Source organism: Metopolophium dirhodum, chromosome 2 (assembly GCF_019925205.1).
Source record: "Metopolophium dirhodum isolate CAU chromosome 2, ASM1992520v1, whole genome shotgun sequence".
In the NCBI taxonomy this organism is placed as follows: Eukaryota; Metazoa; Arthropoda; class Insecta; order Hemiptera; family Aphididae; genus Metopolophium; species Metopolophium dirhodum.
This window is the reverse complement of record NC_083561.1, coordinates 18,066,191-18,082,062: the sequence shown is the minus strand read 5'-3', so window position 1 is coordinate 18,082,062 and position 15,872 is coordinate 18,066,191. Positions and strand designations below refer to the sequence as shown.

Here is a 15,872-nt window from a genome sequence, read left to right as displayed (position 1 = left end):
CTATCATTATTATAGTGAAATGCCATCAATTTAATGTTTTTAAAATATGAAATATTATAGCACCCCACATTTTAGAGTGTTCTTTTTAACACATTTTAAATTTTTTAATGTATATTTTCTACTTTAATATGATGCAAGTGATAACCACTAACAAAAACTAGGGAGAGAATAACCATTTTTTAGATTGCTTAATTTTGATTATTTAAATGTTTGATTTGATGATTTTAGGTTCTGTTTAGCCCTGAACCCTGTTCACGACCGAATTTCTCACATTTTATACTGATATTATCGTGAACCATTAAACAATTTTACTTTAATAAGCCCAGGACTATGAAAAATCTATTTCAAAATGATGATACAGTTTAATCAAAATGTTCGTTTTGCAGTTATGCAAAATATGAGTAAAGATAAAACATGTATTCAAAAAATTAAAACAAACTTTTCAATCACCCCAGACTTAGTAAAATTTAAAAATGGTGTTAATAATATTCTTATTTGAATTTAGTACTAATTATTATTTAATGACAACACCAATCATTGACAAAAGTAATTAAGTATTTATCATTATACAATGTAATACTAATATCATTAAAAAAAATATATGTATATTAATAATAATACATTTATATTTTTTTAAATACTTTACATTGAGCATTTATACTATTGTTAAAGTAATAACTGAAAAATAATTAGAAATCACATACCTATTTTATTTTTTTTTAAATTCTTTATTTGATTTACACAATCTACATATTATATTGTGTGTATTAAACACAACATACATTATTTTATCTTTTGATTTGTAATGATTGATGTTGTCACCTCATTTAAATTAATTAAAATATCATACAAAGTACAAAACATTAACATTCACAACATTTTTAGTTTCAATACACATCATTTGTAATATGTATGCACTTAGTCCAGCTACATTTTTCCTACTTCTTTTCAATTGTCTTGAATATCTAAAAAATTGAATTTTCAATATAATAATTTAATAATATTACAATTAAAAATATTTATACATACTTTATTTTGTTCTGTAGTCTGTTGAAATATTTAAATCCAATATGTGAAAAATTATTTTTATTTTTCACAGTTACCATTTTAAAATGTAATTAAAGAATTAAACATAGCAGTATGAATATAATTTTAACATACAGGATCTTCTGAATTGTGTGTCATAGGTAGCTGATTCCATTATGGCATATTTAAATTAGGTAAAATGACCTATGTGAAACTGATTTTGAATCATCACATATTATGTAGATAAATAATTTTCTATTCACTTTTAGTTTAGGAACTAAAAAGTGGAGATTTTGATATAACATTTGTAGAGTAGGTATAGACTTTCATGAAAAACCCAGTGTCCAGCTGAGTATTGTAATGACTAATTTTAAATAATATGGAAATATTATCGCAATATTTCTGTGTTGTCATATTATGCCACTTCATTGTATAACAACTCATGTATTATCCAGTAAGTACCAGTGTTCCTTGGTTAGGTATACATTTGAACAAAAATAGTGTATTATGTATAAATGATTAAACTGAAATCAAAATGTCTAAAGTTAATGACATACTCATTGTATTATTTATTTTAATTTTGGCCACTACCAACTAGTAAAACTTAGTACTTACCAATAAATTGTACAAATGTAATCACCAAGCATCTAATTCAAGTGTAATAAGTAAATTTAGGTACTTATATGATTGATAAAGTATTAAATTATTAAATAAAATACGTAAAATACAATATGTGGTGAATAAGACAATAATTATATTATATTATACAAGAACTAATAGGTATTTCAAAAATAAAATACCTACGACCACGAGTCACGATTAAATTAGTTCCGAGTTATTATCTTAACCATTTATTTGTCTACTAACGGATTGTTATGTGATTAACGCTAACCCTGTATATGGTATACTTCCATATCATGTAACCACGGAACCACGATATCAGCGCAGAGCACGATAAACATAGTAGATGATAGTAGGTACCTTAGATTAGTATATGATCTAAGGTAGGTACTATCTAGTATCTGTTATTACCTAATCGCAAATCCACCATAGATATAATAAGATATATGCGCATATCAGTCTAATCACTAATCAGACAACAATCACGTATCGTTGTGTCCGTTGTCACAAATTGTCGGTACTCCATACTTAATAGGTATTTAATGGGGTCGAGGGAATTACACGCGAGTATGCGCAAGTGACACTAATGGTCCAATTACTTAAAATATGACATTATGACAATAAGTTATCAATTATCATTACCTTGGGTTCGAACGATATAGGATTTAAAACTTTTAACTTCTGGTTTTTATAATCGATAAGAATTATTATGACCAGTGACGAAATCACCTTTAGTGGGGCGAACGGCGGACACCCAGCCAAATGGATATTATACAATACATTTAGGGGCACAACTCAACCTTACTGCACCTACTTGAATTGATTTTAAAATGTAATATCTTTAGCCCCGGGGCATACAAATCCTAATAACTGCGGCATCTACTGACGAGGTATAACACATTTACTGTACACACACCCAACTACCTCCCAAAACCACCCAACTTTGAGGAGCAATATCTCATCAACGGATTAACGAAAAATGAAAATTTGAACGTAATAATTAATGAAAAAAATAGTTTTATTTAATTATGAAATTTTAAGTATAGGTTACCATTTGAAAATCAAAAGTTGATAGTGGTTTACCTAATAAATATAAGGGTGAAAAATATAAAAAAAATATTCAATTCTAGAACAGCATAAATCTACAATTTTGAAAAAAAAAATTTTGAAAAAAGTCAATACTTTTTCAAATAATGAGTGTTGTTTGATAAAAGAATCACCCTGTATAATATGGACTATATGGGGATATTTTCAAAAATATTTCACAGAATAAATTCCTTGCGTACTTTAAATGTATGAAGTCTAGAGATAGGTACATCATTCTTTATTTGAGTCATTACTAGAATTTTTTAACAGACCTAAGATATATTTTTAATGTTATCGTTTTCTAAATGCATTTATAAATGTATTATATTTACATCAGATACAATTTATCAATAATAACTTAGTCCTAAGTCGTTATAAAATATTTTAATCACTATAAAAAAAAAAAAAACTACTAAGTGGGTGTTGCTTTGCTGTACAGTAGGTTACAAGTGAGTCAATGTATAATGGATTGTATTAAACTTGAATTCAATGATATAATATCGTTGTATAAGAAAAACGATTCTGAGCGGAGACGGTTTTTTAGTCTAGTTATTTTATATTGTTATTATTTATTATATCCTGTAAGTTGATTAATATTATAATATTATTATTAGATTCTGAGTGAAACGATGAATGTATTGATTTTACAATGATGTGTGTTTTTTTTTTTATTTTTTTTTTTATTTTTTTTTTATTTTTTTTTTATTTTTTTTTATTTTTTTTTTATTTTTTTTTTTATTTTTGTGTCTGTGTACACGATAAGTAGTCGAAATAATGCTTCGATTTTCGACTTCAGTATCTTGTTCGATGGGAAAGTGAATATCGTTGGTGCATTGGGGAGGTCAAAATTTTAATTTCCCAGTAGTTTTCAAAAGCGATGTGAAAAACAAAAGAAAAATTAAGGAAAAACGGGAATTTTTACGCAAAATCGATTTTTAACAAAATCGATTTTGGTTATTGGTGTAACTCTAAAACAAATGACCGTAGATGCATGAAATTTTCACTGGTTGTTTATATTTGCATTTTCTATACACAATACAATTTTGAAAATAATTTGACTTTTTTTGAACTGTTTACGGACATTGTCAGTTTTCAGTTTTTTTAAATTTTTTTTCTATAAATATCAATAAAATTTTATTTGTTGGGTAAAAAAGCTTGAAAATTTAATAGAAGGCTCCTAGGTTATTGTTTCAAAGGCAGATGAAAAAAATTAAAAATCCTTAGTCACAGTTTTTTTTTATACACGTTTAAAGTTCAAATCTTGAAAAAATACGGAAAAATCACGAAAATTTGCAAATTATTTTTAGTTAGAAATTCATAAAAAATTTTCTTTTTAAATCTAAGATTTTAAAATCTAATACAAGATTCCTCATAAGTTTGTCTAACTTTATCAAAAAAAAAATTTCTACAAGAAAGTCAAATTAAATTTTTATGAGCGTTTTAAATTCATATTTTTACAACATTAGATATTCACTCGATTTCTCATGTACCGATTTCCTTATTTTCTTGTAATTCAAAAACGAATAACTGTAGATACATGAAAATTTCACTGAATGTTTATATTAGCATTTCCTATACACCATACAATTTTGAAAATATTTTGACACTTTTTGAGCTGTTTACGGGCATTTTCAGTTTTCAATTTTTTTAGTTTTTTTTTCTATAAATATCAATAAAGTTTTATCTGTTGGGCCAAAAAGTGTAAAAATTTAATACAAGACTCCTGATATATTTTTACAATAGCAGTTGAAAAATATTGAAAATACATAGGCACAGTTTTTTTTTATAAGCATTTAAAGATCAAATTTGGACAGAATTTATCAAAATCTCGAAAATTATCAACCATTGTAATTAATAAATTATAAAATGTTCAGTTTTTATAGCTAAGGATTGAAAATTTAAAACAAGATTCCATGTAAATAGATAATTCGGTTACCAAAAAATCTAAAAAATACACAAGCACAGTTTATTTGTATAGTCATTTTAAGTTCAAATTTGGACGAAATTACATAAAAACCTAGAATAACTATTTTAGTTATTTTGTTGTGATTGTATAATATTATTCGTGGGCACTTGAAACTTCTAATTTGTAATATTTTCATCGATATATTATGATGATAGTATCACGGTTTGTTGTTGATGTATAACGCGTTATATGTACCTAATGGATATTGTGATATGATTAATTTGGAATTTATTATAGGTCAATTTTTTTTTTAATACCATAGATAAGTGTATAATATGTCTTATACCTAAACTGACATAATATCGTCTCCACTCAGAATCGTTTTTCTTATACTATGATATATCATTGAATTCAAATTTAATACCATCCATTATACAGTGACCCACTTGTAACCTACAGTACAGCAGAGCGACATTCACTTGCCCACCTTTTTTTTTTTTATTTGTTTTCCGTTAAAATCCCATTTTTAGGGGTTTTTTATAATTTGTCAGTGGTTTTTCCCGTGGTATTAAATAATTATTGAGAATATCGAAAGTACTCTCTAAAGTACCATCTTGATTCAATTTTCTAAAAGATAAGATACTATATGTTGAAATCGAAGCACTCCTTCTGGTAGAAATTTTGTATACAGGATAAAAAAAAATAAATAAAAAAATAAACTCCATTGTAAAACCTTAGGTTCCTCGCTCCACTCAGAATCTAAAATAAATAAATAAAATTAATTGTTAAAAATATATATAAAAGAACATTAGTGATATTAGAATGTTACACAATAAAACAAATAATTAACTATAGATTAAATTTATCATTGGAATTAAATAACTTAAAATCTTCGAACAATATATAATATTTGCATTCTAAATTAATATTTATTAATAATAACCATTATTACCTCAGTCCAGGGCTTGAAACCGTCATTAATATAATTGAGAATTTTTTGAATACCGGTTACCGGTTTTATACCGGTCCTGTTGTTAGCGGTAACCAATTACCGGTACTATATTCAAAATTACAGGTTACCGTTAAGTGATAACCGCTACCAAAAAATGTCGGTTACCAGTGACCGATTGCATACCGGTTTTCTACAAAACAAATTGTACTACACCTCTGTACCCGTATACTTAATGCAATATTCGTGTTGTTATAGGAATCAAGCTATTTTTAGATTTCCCAGTACAATATACGATGAGGGAGACCGGGACTGTCGACTATCGAGTACCGTCATTACCAAACAACGATATTTTATGTTGTAGGTAGGTAGGAAATAGAAATATAGAATAGGTACCAATTATTTGAATTATTATTACAAGAATTTAGACTAGGGAAAAATCGAAGATATAATAGTATGATTTAAGAAAAAGTTTTAAGAAGTTATTATTTATTAAGCCATTAGTAGCTACGAGCGTATAATTATTTATGTAGGTAAAATAAATTAAACATAATATTCGGTAAAAACCGGTAACCGGTTTCAAGCCCTGCCACAGTCTACCCTTTTTAATATTGCCTAAATAATAATTTAAAACTAAAGACAATGTGTTATCTACATAATATTGTTCGTACTTTTTTTGTAACAATAACACGTCATGTTTGCTTTATAATATCCATTTAGGTTAAGATTTTGGAAAAACAATATGTGTATTAGAATAAAAAGAAAAAGCCATACTATTTTAACGTTGGATACTTAGTCTTGTTTTGGTTTTATCTAACAGAATTATACTCAATGTAATTTCGTTAAAAGAAATTCTCTTACAAAGAGGACTATAATAGATAGTATATAAACTGTTTATTTTAATATCAAAGTGATTTATAATTTTCCTTTGAATTCACACAGGTATAAATTAATTACATTTATAACATTACTTAATATTTCAGATATTGGTCAAACATTTACAAATTATTCGAGCAATTCATATTCAAAAAAATATACCTACTTCGTCGTAATTGTGTAAAAATGGATGATTATAGTGAATGAATACAACTAAACGCTTTTATTACATTTCTAAAAGCCGTAGGTCTACATCATGACTGCCAACCAACATTTTTTTTTATGCTGTTAACGGTATGTTTTGTGTTTTTTTTCACATTCTGCTGCTGTCATTGACCTAATAAATAATTAAACTAAAATTATGATGACATTTACAACACGATTCATATAATATATGACAATATTAAACATATATGTGTATTGTGTACATATACATTGTTATACTAACTGTATAGCCCGACTTCGCCCGGGAAAAAAAATCGATTATAATAATATATATAATTACCTAATATAATATATCTCATAATTATAACAATAATACCAAACAGTTGTCAATATTCGCAGCGATAACAATGTGGTCATAAATCACTGTGAAACATTATTATTTGATTTGGTGACTGACAAGACAATAGTTCTGAACAATCGGTCCTCGCGGTCTGTACACAGAACATCGTGATGGTGGAATAGTATTCTTACTGCAGGCGGCATCGTTAGCCGGGTTGGTCTAACGGCGAGTGACAATTTTATCCACAAAGACATTCTGCGGCCGCGGATGGCCAAGTGATTTTTATTAGATTTTCCTGCATTTTACTGTCAACAATGTAAGATATATTATCAAAGATGACATACACGAATAAACGAAATCAATGATTATAAAAATGTGAATGAGTACGATTCAATTAAAATCTAGGTTGAATTTAGAACGAAGTATATTAAAAATTGAACTGAAAAGTGTAAGCGCGAGATTTATGGTGGACTTAAGTCTTCTTAAAACTGAGACAGTGACGGAAATGGATCTGACAAGAGATGATCCACAGTGCCAATGTCGTATGTTCTTCGGGGTTCAGGATTATTACAACCATTTGGCTGTTGTTCACTGGTTCCGCCCGGGATTAAAGTTGATGATTATTTTTATGTTTACGTCAAAAATGTACGAGTTGTTTAAGTACTGTTAAATCTCTACAGAAATCTGTGTGGGAATTCATTCATACGGCACACAAGGCTATATAGTGAACGAGAGTTTTAAATACAAATTCAACAGAGGACTATGTTTCCCATAATATTGGAATCAGTGACTACCAACTATAGTAGTGTATTGTAAGGTTGAAAATAATAAAATGTGTTTTTCATTTTTGTTTTGTTATTTCCGCAATTAAATTTTAGAAATCTATAAATTGGGTTACGAAAGTTGCTCAATAATACTCATCACTGCAGTTGTAAACGGATATTCGTATGTCTAGTTAAAATTGTTTTCTATCCCTCAATGTAATATTTGTAGGTTTATCGTTGTTTTAAATTTTTTTTATCAAAGTAAATGTTAACCGCAGTATACAAACGTACTAAAAGACCATAATAAATAGTGCATTATATGGACATAAAAGTTTTTTTCAATAAAACAAAAGTTTGTGATTTTAAGAGTTTAAATACGGAATTCAACGTATACAATAATTTATCATGGTAATAGTTTTACAGAATATTAAACAATTAATTTCAAATATCAGTAAACAAATAGTTTATACCATTAATATTATTGGTGTGTTAATGCATAGATCATTCAAAAATAATGATTACCTAGGTACTTTAACTATGAGTTTATACATGTTTTATCCACCATTATCAGCAACGGTATCTCTCATCTCTCTATTATGAAAACAAATGTTTAAATTAATGGTTTCGTCAAATAATAATTACCATGGAAACCAACCAAATACCAATATTAGAGTCCATTGTAATTTTTATTTTAAGGTGGATAGAAAGAAGCTTCAGATATCAGATAAAGAACACACGCGTTACGAAAAAAAAGATAAATATCAAATATATAATGGTAAAAATCAGAGAAAAGAATAAACGAAAACGTGAAGAATATTTCGACTTGACATCAAAGAAACAAAAATTAGAGAATGAGCAAACTGATGAGCCTAGATATTTACATATCGGTGATATGACAGAAAAATGTTAATATTGCAATGCTTCTCCTTCTAAAAATGAAAAGGGGAGATCTACAAACACTCGCTTTCACCATGAAATAGTTTAAGCTCCCTGAACATAACACGTATCCACAAGAGTTGAAATATTTACTATATCTATTACGGTGATGGCGAAATTAATAAACATTTCAGACAAAACATCAAAGTTTATAATAATTTATTTTCATTAGCTTTTATTTCAATGCTCAGAGTTAATTGATATCTGTTGGCGAGTGAACCCCCTAATAGTCGGGGGGGGGGGGGGGGGGTGGACAGCGAGACAAGCGAGGGTCAGAGCCCTTTAGTCGTTTAACATTAAAATGTTTAAGTTGGACGTACTTACACATACAATGTAAAAATAATTATAAATTTTATTTAACTGTTGTTTATTTTATTTTTTTATTTTCGCTCGACTTATGATTAATGATTACACGTGATAACTATATTTTTAAGTAAAACGAATATTGTAATAACTTATGATAGATAGATATCTATAAATATCCATAGTCGTATATTACACGTTTTGTATTTGTTTTTGGTATTAGTACAGTAAATAACATCGTGTTTATCCACGTACACAGTTTATGCTCATTAAATCCACTCCTAAACTATATTGACAAACGACAAAAGCTTGCTTTGCTAGATATTGTAATTTAAATTGATAGCTCAACAAGTTGATCCCTAAGGGAATATGCAACCCAAACATAACTTTGGTAATCTCGAGCTATTACATACTCAAAGCATTTTCCTGATTTTTATAAACGTGTCGTTTCCTCGATGCCTCACGAATACTGAGAGACATAAGAAGCGGCAAGTTATCGTATTAGATTTGAAGTGATTCTGATTTACCTTTTATCTCTTTCCGAGAAGAATTTTTTTGATAAAACGAATGCTTTTTGTCAGGTCTTACAAAGCTTTTCTTTGATTGTAAATCGATTTTAGATTTTAGAAGGTAGGTACTTTGAAGAAATAACTTTAAATTATTTCAATATAATACTTAAGCTTCAATCACTGTATATTCTGATAGTGAAATAAAATGTCGGCAATCGAAATATGTTCAAAAAATTGATTGTTGAGTGCAACCTTGGTATTTCTTATTGCTCTAAAATATAATATCTTAAGTTATGATTAACAAAATTGCAGACCAGTATCAGTCGCTGAGTTAAGTATATTTTAACAAATGGCTAACACTTGACTCCTAAACTACGTTATGTTTATATTTTATTTTTATAGGTTTTATGGCTGTTAAATAAAGTCCCGTAATACCTACTATACCTACTTGGATTTTTTTTTAATATTTTTGATTGTATTTATTTCTGTTATATATAAAAAAAAATGTCTTAATCCCTTGAATGAGTGTTTTTTTTTTACTGCAAACTATGTAGGTTAATATGTGTAATATGTATGCAAAGCTTTATATTTAATAAAAAAAATATTTATTCAGGTAATTAAAAGTAATATTTTTACTTTTATTATTCATTAATGTAGTAAAAATGATGATGGTTCAACTGCATAAATATTCATATTAAAACGTATTTTAATCTAATTCGACGATATAGTTTTTTGATAATCAATTACAACGTGAATTTCATTATGACTATTACATTAAAAAAATAATTGTACATATTATTTAAATGTGATGTGAAATTTATTATAGGAATAACTTTTATTTCAGTGCCACATTTGTACCTACTTATTTAATCAATTTTAAAATGTTAAGACCGATGTGATGCAAAAAAATATTAAAAAACAATTTGAAAATTACCAAACTTCCAAAATTAGATGGCTTTCATAAAAAAACAAATCATTCTCTATCATAAATAACTTGATTGTTTTTACCAAAATTACATATTATGAAAAAATGAAAACATAGAATAAAAAATTCTTCTTGTTAAATTGTATTGTTGATTGTTGACAGGAAACAGCAAAGTATAACAAATTAATTTTTCGGTATAAAGTTTCTTTGGTAAATAAAAAGTTAATGAGGATTTTTTAATATTATACTGAACAAGAATATATTACTATAATTTTTAATATTATTTATTTAAAAATGTTTTAATATTTATTATTTTTTTATGTCTTATGAATGTATATAATTATATTTTATTATAATAGCTATTACCCAGTTAGTATTTGCAAATTGTCGTATTTTATAATACGAGTAACTGAATAAGTTATAAGACGTGTATAAATTATCTAAGCGCTTAAATAATATTTCCTCAAACTCGTAGTCTATTTTTGGTATCCCTTTCATAAAACAATTATGGTATTACTTACACATATTTTATTTATTCCTGAATCGAAACATAAACGCACCTACCCCGGACTCAAGCTACTTATTTTAATTAATATTTTAATGACTGAGTAATAGTGAATTAGTGAATAGATCCCTGAAAAAAACTAATTATAAAAATGGTCAACATAATATATATTCAAAGCAAATATCATAAATAAAAATTTATACAAAAATTTATAATTTATCAATGCAACATTTAAAATAATATCAGGTAGATTTCGTACTTACGTTAGTGCAATTCTATGTATTGTTAATTTAAATTTTAAATAGTAGAAAAAATACATTTTCGCAGCTCAAATACCTTTTTTAAGTAGATTTTGATCCACCAAAGTTTGTTTAGGATGTTTTTACAATTAAAAACTTGAAGTCGCCAAAAAAAAAAAAAAAACGATTATTATTTTTTATTTTTATTTTAGTGATTTGAATATATTTATTAGTTTGATACCTATTTTTAAGATAATTTAAGATAAACTAAATTATCTCATTAATTCCAAAATATTGATAATTTTAACCCAAAATAAAATATATATGTACCATTGTACCTATAGTCATAACATAATATCCTACTGATATCAAGAATTTAAATTGTTTTCTATATAACAATACAATTTTAACTTAACAAATTTCAGATTGCCGAAGCCCTTGATTTCTTATCACCTCAAGTCCACCACCACAATGTTTGCCCAAGCAGTATATTGGTCACAAAAACAGGAACCTGGAAACTTAGTGGTCTGGAATTCATTGGTATGTATATATTATTTATTTAGCACATTGATGCATTAGTAGTTACATTATGTTTATATATATGATTTACTTAATGTTTTATTAACGCTTATCGGCAGTTTTATAGGCAATCATACAATTAATATCAGTTTTTGATTTATAAAACTATTGAAATAAGTTTGATTAATATTTTATGTATTAGGTAAATTAACATTTTATTTCCAATTTATTAACAAAAGATACATTCTTCATGATTGTATAGTTTTACATAGTAAGTTGTTAAAATAATAATTACATAAGCATATATGTTTATTTTAGAATATTGTCGTTTATATAATGTGTCTCTGAACGCCTGTTCACATATTAGTGTTGTTAACTGTGTTTAACTATTAAATATAAGTACTCACTTTAAGTGTACCTCTTTAGTATAATTACATCATTATTCGAGCACAGATGGAAAGGTCATTAGGAAATAAAATATCTCTAATCATACTCTTTAAATGTGTTTTGGGAATTACAAGTCTAAAAACTTACAATCGCAAAACATATTTCTAAAATATTTAAACACACATCACTGTCGAATGTGAAAATTGTGAATGTTTCTAAGCTTTTAGCGCAAAAACAGCTACACAAATGCATATAAATAATACAGAAAAAATTATATATGTAGGTATGCATTTACATTTTTTTTTCGTTTCACCCCACTATCTACCTAAAAATAATAATTAACATTATTTTATTTACGGAAGGTTCCTCGGATATTAACTTTTCTAAAGAGTTATGTTAACACCATTAACCAACCACTAAAAATGCTATGCTATATCCAGGGGCCAGAAAACAGAAAATACCATACATTGTACTATTGCAAGGCATAATATATATTATGTTCATATAATAAATAAATGTCCAATGCGAAAGCCCAATACATGTATCACATTATACAATATTACATCGTGGACGATAACGGATATTTTAATGTCCCCTCGTACCTACATCTCTTTTTGGTATTGTTCATCGTTGTTCCTTCATCAATTTTAATATAATAGAAAGTAATTTTTTTTTTAATAATTGAATTTTAAATGTATTCGATATAATTTGACTAATAGATAAATGGTAAATAATTAATAATTTTTGTAAGGGAATAATCAGCATTATTCATTATGACGTATGTGACTTTGTAATTGTCACATATTCGTAATTAATATCGTTAGTTTATGTATTTCATTATGACAAATTAAATGACATATTTGGTTCAGAAAAAAATAATTTTTGAATCCATCAAACCGTTATTTTGTATGGCGTAATGACTTAATACCTGCACGTCAGAATTTCCCGTATTTTGTGATATTTCAGGTACAATGGTTGACCTGCAGGTATTAACTTTAAGTAATATATAAAAATGGGTATAATTAAAATTTTATTCATAACGAGTTGGTACCACAGTTAAGTACCTATCACAGTTTAGAAAATAACCAAGAGTTAAAAATATTTCAACTGTATATCATTTTAAAAAGCTCCTGTCTAGTGAAATGTCGCATGAAATATTTTAGCAATTTATAACTCTCCCAAAAGTATTATTAAAAAAACCCAATATTAATTGATTTATGTGAAATAAAATTTTTTTTATACAAACTTAACATTATAGAAAATATAAATGATGATTTTAAGTAAGTGTTTTACATAATTTAATTGGCACTGAAATAAAGCTTTCCATGCCAAAATATTTATAGAAAATAGGTACCTACACATATATAGATTTTATAGACTCAATAGACTAATATTTGACTAGGTATGTTCATGTGTTCTGCATGTGAGAACCATTAGTAGAATTACTATACTAACTATATAAAATGTAATTATAAATTGTAACTTGGCATAAAAAAAAATTATTATTTCTAAATTTAGAAAAGATATTAGAAGTCAGGAACGTATTTAACTTAATTGTAATAATATGGAATTATAATATAATACCTTATATACGCTGTGTGTAATAAACGTACACGGTAAATAATGTAATAATATCATGAACTTAATATCAAACAAATCAAACATGTTACGTGTTGAAACACAAAACATATTGAGAAATCACTCTCAATATGTATATATGTTGGAAATGTCCAGTGTCGTAACTCATAAATAATAATAATTTTTAAATCATCACATCCTCAAAAAAGAATTGATATTTTAGTTTAAAAAAACTTAATACAATACCCACTACGGATTTCAGTGTGCAATATCATTATATAGTTGATTTACGAAAGAAACTGACTTTGAAATACGTTATGTACATCATTTGATTTATATACAGGAAACATCCGTAATCGACCGATTTAAGGACAAAGCTGTAACTAACGATACCATTATGAAAACGTATCGTAAAAATATAATGCATGGTATAATATTGCACTGGTATTTTTGTTCAACACGAAAATTCGCACACTTTTTCGTAGTGAAAAACACGTGTCAATGTCCGCGTTCCTCGCGTGTCCCGGTCGAGACGGATTTCTATAGAATATTATGTTATTATTGTTATTATATTATATTTTACGGCATGCACATACGCAGGCAAATCGCTGGCATTTTGCTATTCGGGAACGCCGTCCGGTCTATATATTAATCGAGGCAAACGATAAAATATTTCGTCGTCGCAACTACGATAACACTGTTCAAGGGCCACCGTAAATCACGACCCTCTCAGTAGTGTCGGGCGGGCGCGTAATTAAAAATACGTTTTCTCCGTCCACGCGCAACAGCAGCTGCGATTAAACGATTAAAAATTATTGCCATTTGAATAAAATTGCCCGGGAACATCGGCACATGGAGGTGCCTACACTATACCGGCTGCCGATAAACTCAATAGGTTTACGCAATATTTTAAGGATAACTGGGATTTAAATCGTCCTCCTCCCGACCACCACCCATCACACAAGTCACACGTTTAATATGCAGTGATTTGTGTGGCACCGCGTGTTTAATGTTTTGTAACACTCGGCTGTTCTTCACTGGAGTGAAATTTTAAGTGAATATAAGTGAATTTTACTGTGCAGCTCAAGTGCGGCGGTACAGGTTTAATGATATTATTGCGGAATATCAAATAAATCTCAAAACACTATTTTCTCTTCTGTTATTGTTCGATACTGTTGGCAGTAAACTGTAATCGATGTACGCGCGCACCGTAAAGTGGAGATAAATTAGAGTTATTCAGTAGGTGGCTATAGGCTATGTGTGCATGTCAAAAACACACATTCTGGTATTCTATACAGTGCAGCGAGAGTGGGTAGGTGTGAGTATACGTGCGAGTTCTCTTCCGACAAATAGCTTCTTGACGATAAATAAATCATAACGAACACAGTTCAGTAGGTAGTAGAATATAATTTTGCGATACTATTAAATACGTTTTACGGTCGTTTTATACGTTTGTTTGAATAATCAATTCCTAGAAAACGCCAACACTAAACAAAAATGACTAAGACGTATACCCACGTGGTTTGTAACATTAAATATTGTTTACTCCCTTTAACCATTGAAAGAAGTGGAAACATGTAGGTCATCGTTGGTTTAAAAGATTGCAAATAATATTTTTATTTTATTTAGACAAATATTATGCGATACGTTATAAACATACTCGTACGTTATTATTATTATCATAAGAACTGTTTGCACACAAGTGACCTGTTTGCACATGAGGTGAACTGTTTGCACAAAATTATGTGATTGGAGACCTTACACTAATATGCCGGGACACTTTTAGAAAGCTTTAACAATTTTTTTGACCTTATTTTCATGAAGGGGGGAGGAATTTCCAATTTTTCGCTGTCTATTTATCACGCCAGCAGCGAAACTTCTGTTTGTTGGGTCATGTTGTTTTATTCAAATCAATAAATCATGTTATTTTCAATTTGTTAGACACTGCTGAAAAACTTTCAAAAATGTTTGAATTTGTTTTTACTACGGGGCAAATTTTTAAATAACTCTATAAATTCGAATGATAACTTTTACTGTACAACCAATCAATCGACCTCTTGCTAAATTTCAGTAAAAGACTAACAATAATAGTTTGATATTCAACCGGTTTGAAAATATTTATTTACAAAAAAATTAAATTAATATATTTGATTGTAGTTTCTTGCTTATCTAGGAATTTAAGACAAACTTTATTAAAACTTACCTGTACTTTTAACTAATTTCATGAATACATTTTAT

General features: G+C 27.7%; 1 protein-coding gene across 3 annotated transcripts in view; it reads left to right on the top strand.

Annotated features, from left to right (window-relative positions):
- The window catches only part of LOC132938978 (SCY1-like protein 2), a 215,919-nt gene that overhangs the window by 115,006 nt on the left and 85,041 nt on the right, over positions 1-15,872 (top strand). For all 3 annotated transcript variants that reach the window (XM_061005962.1, XM_061005961.1, XM_061005960.1), the window contains exon 4: positions 11,576-11,690. In XM_061005962.1, coding sequence (XP_060861945.1) covers positions 11,576-11,690 — 115 coding nt within the window. The remainder of the gene's footprint in view (positions 1-11,575; positions 11,691-15,872) is intronic.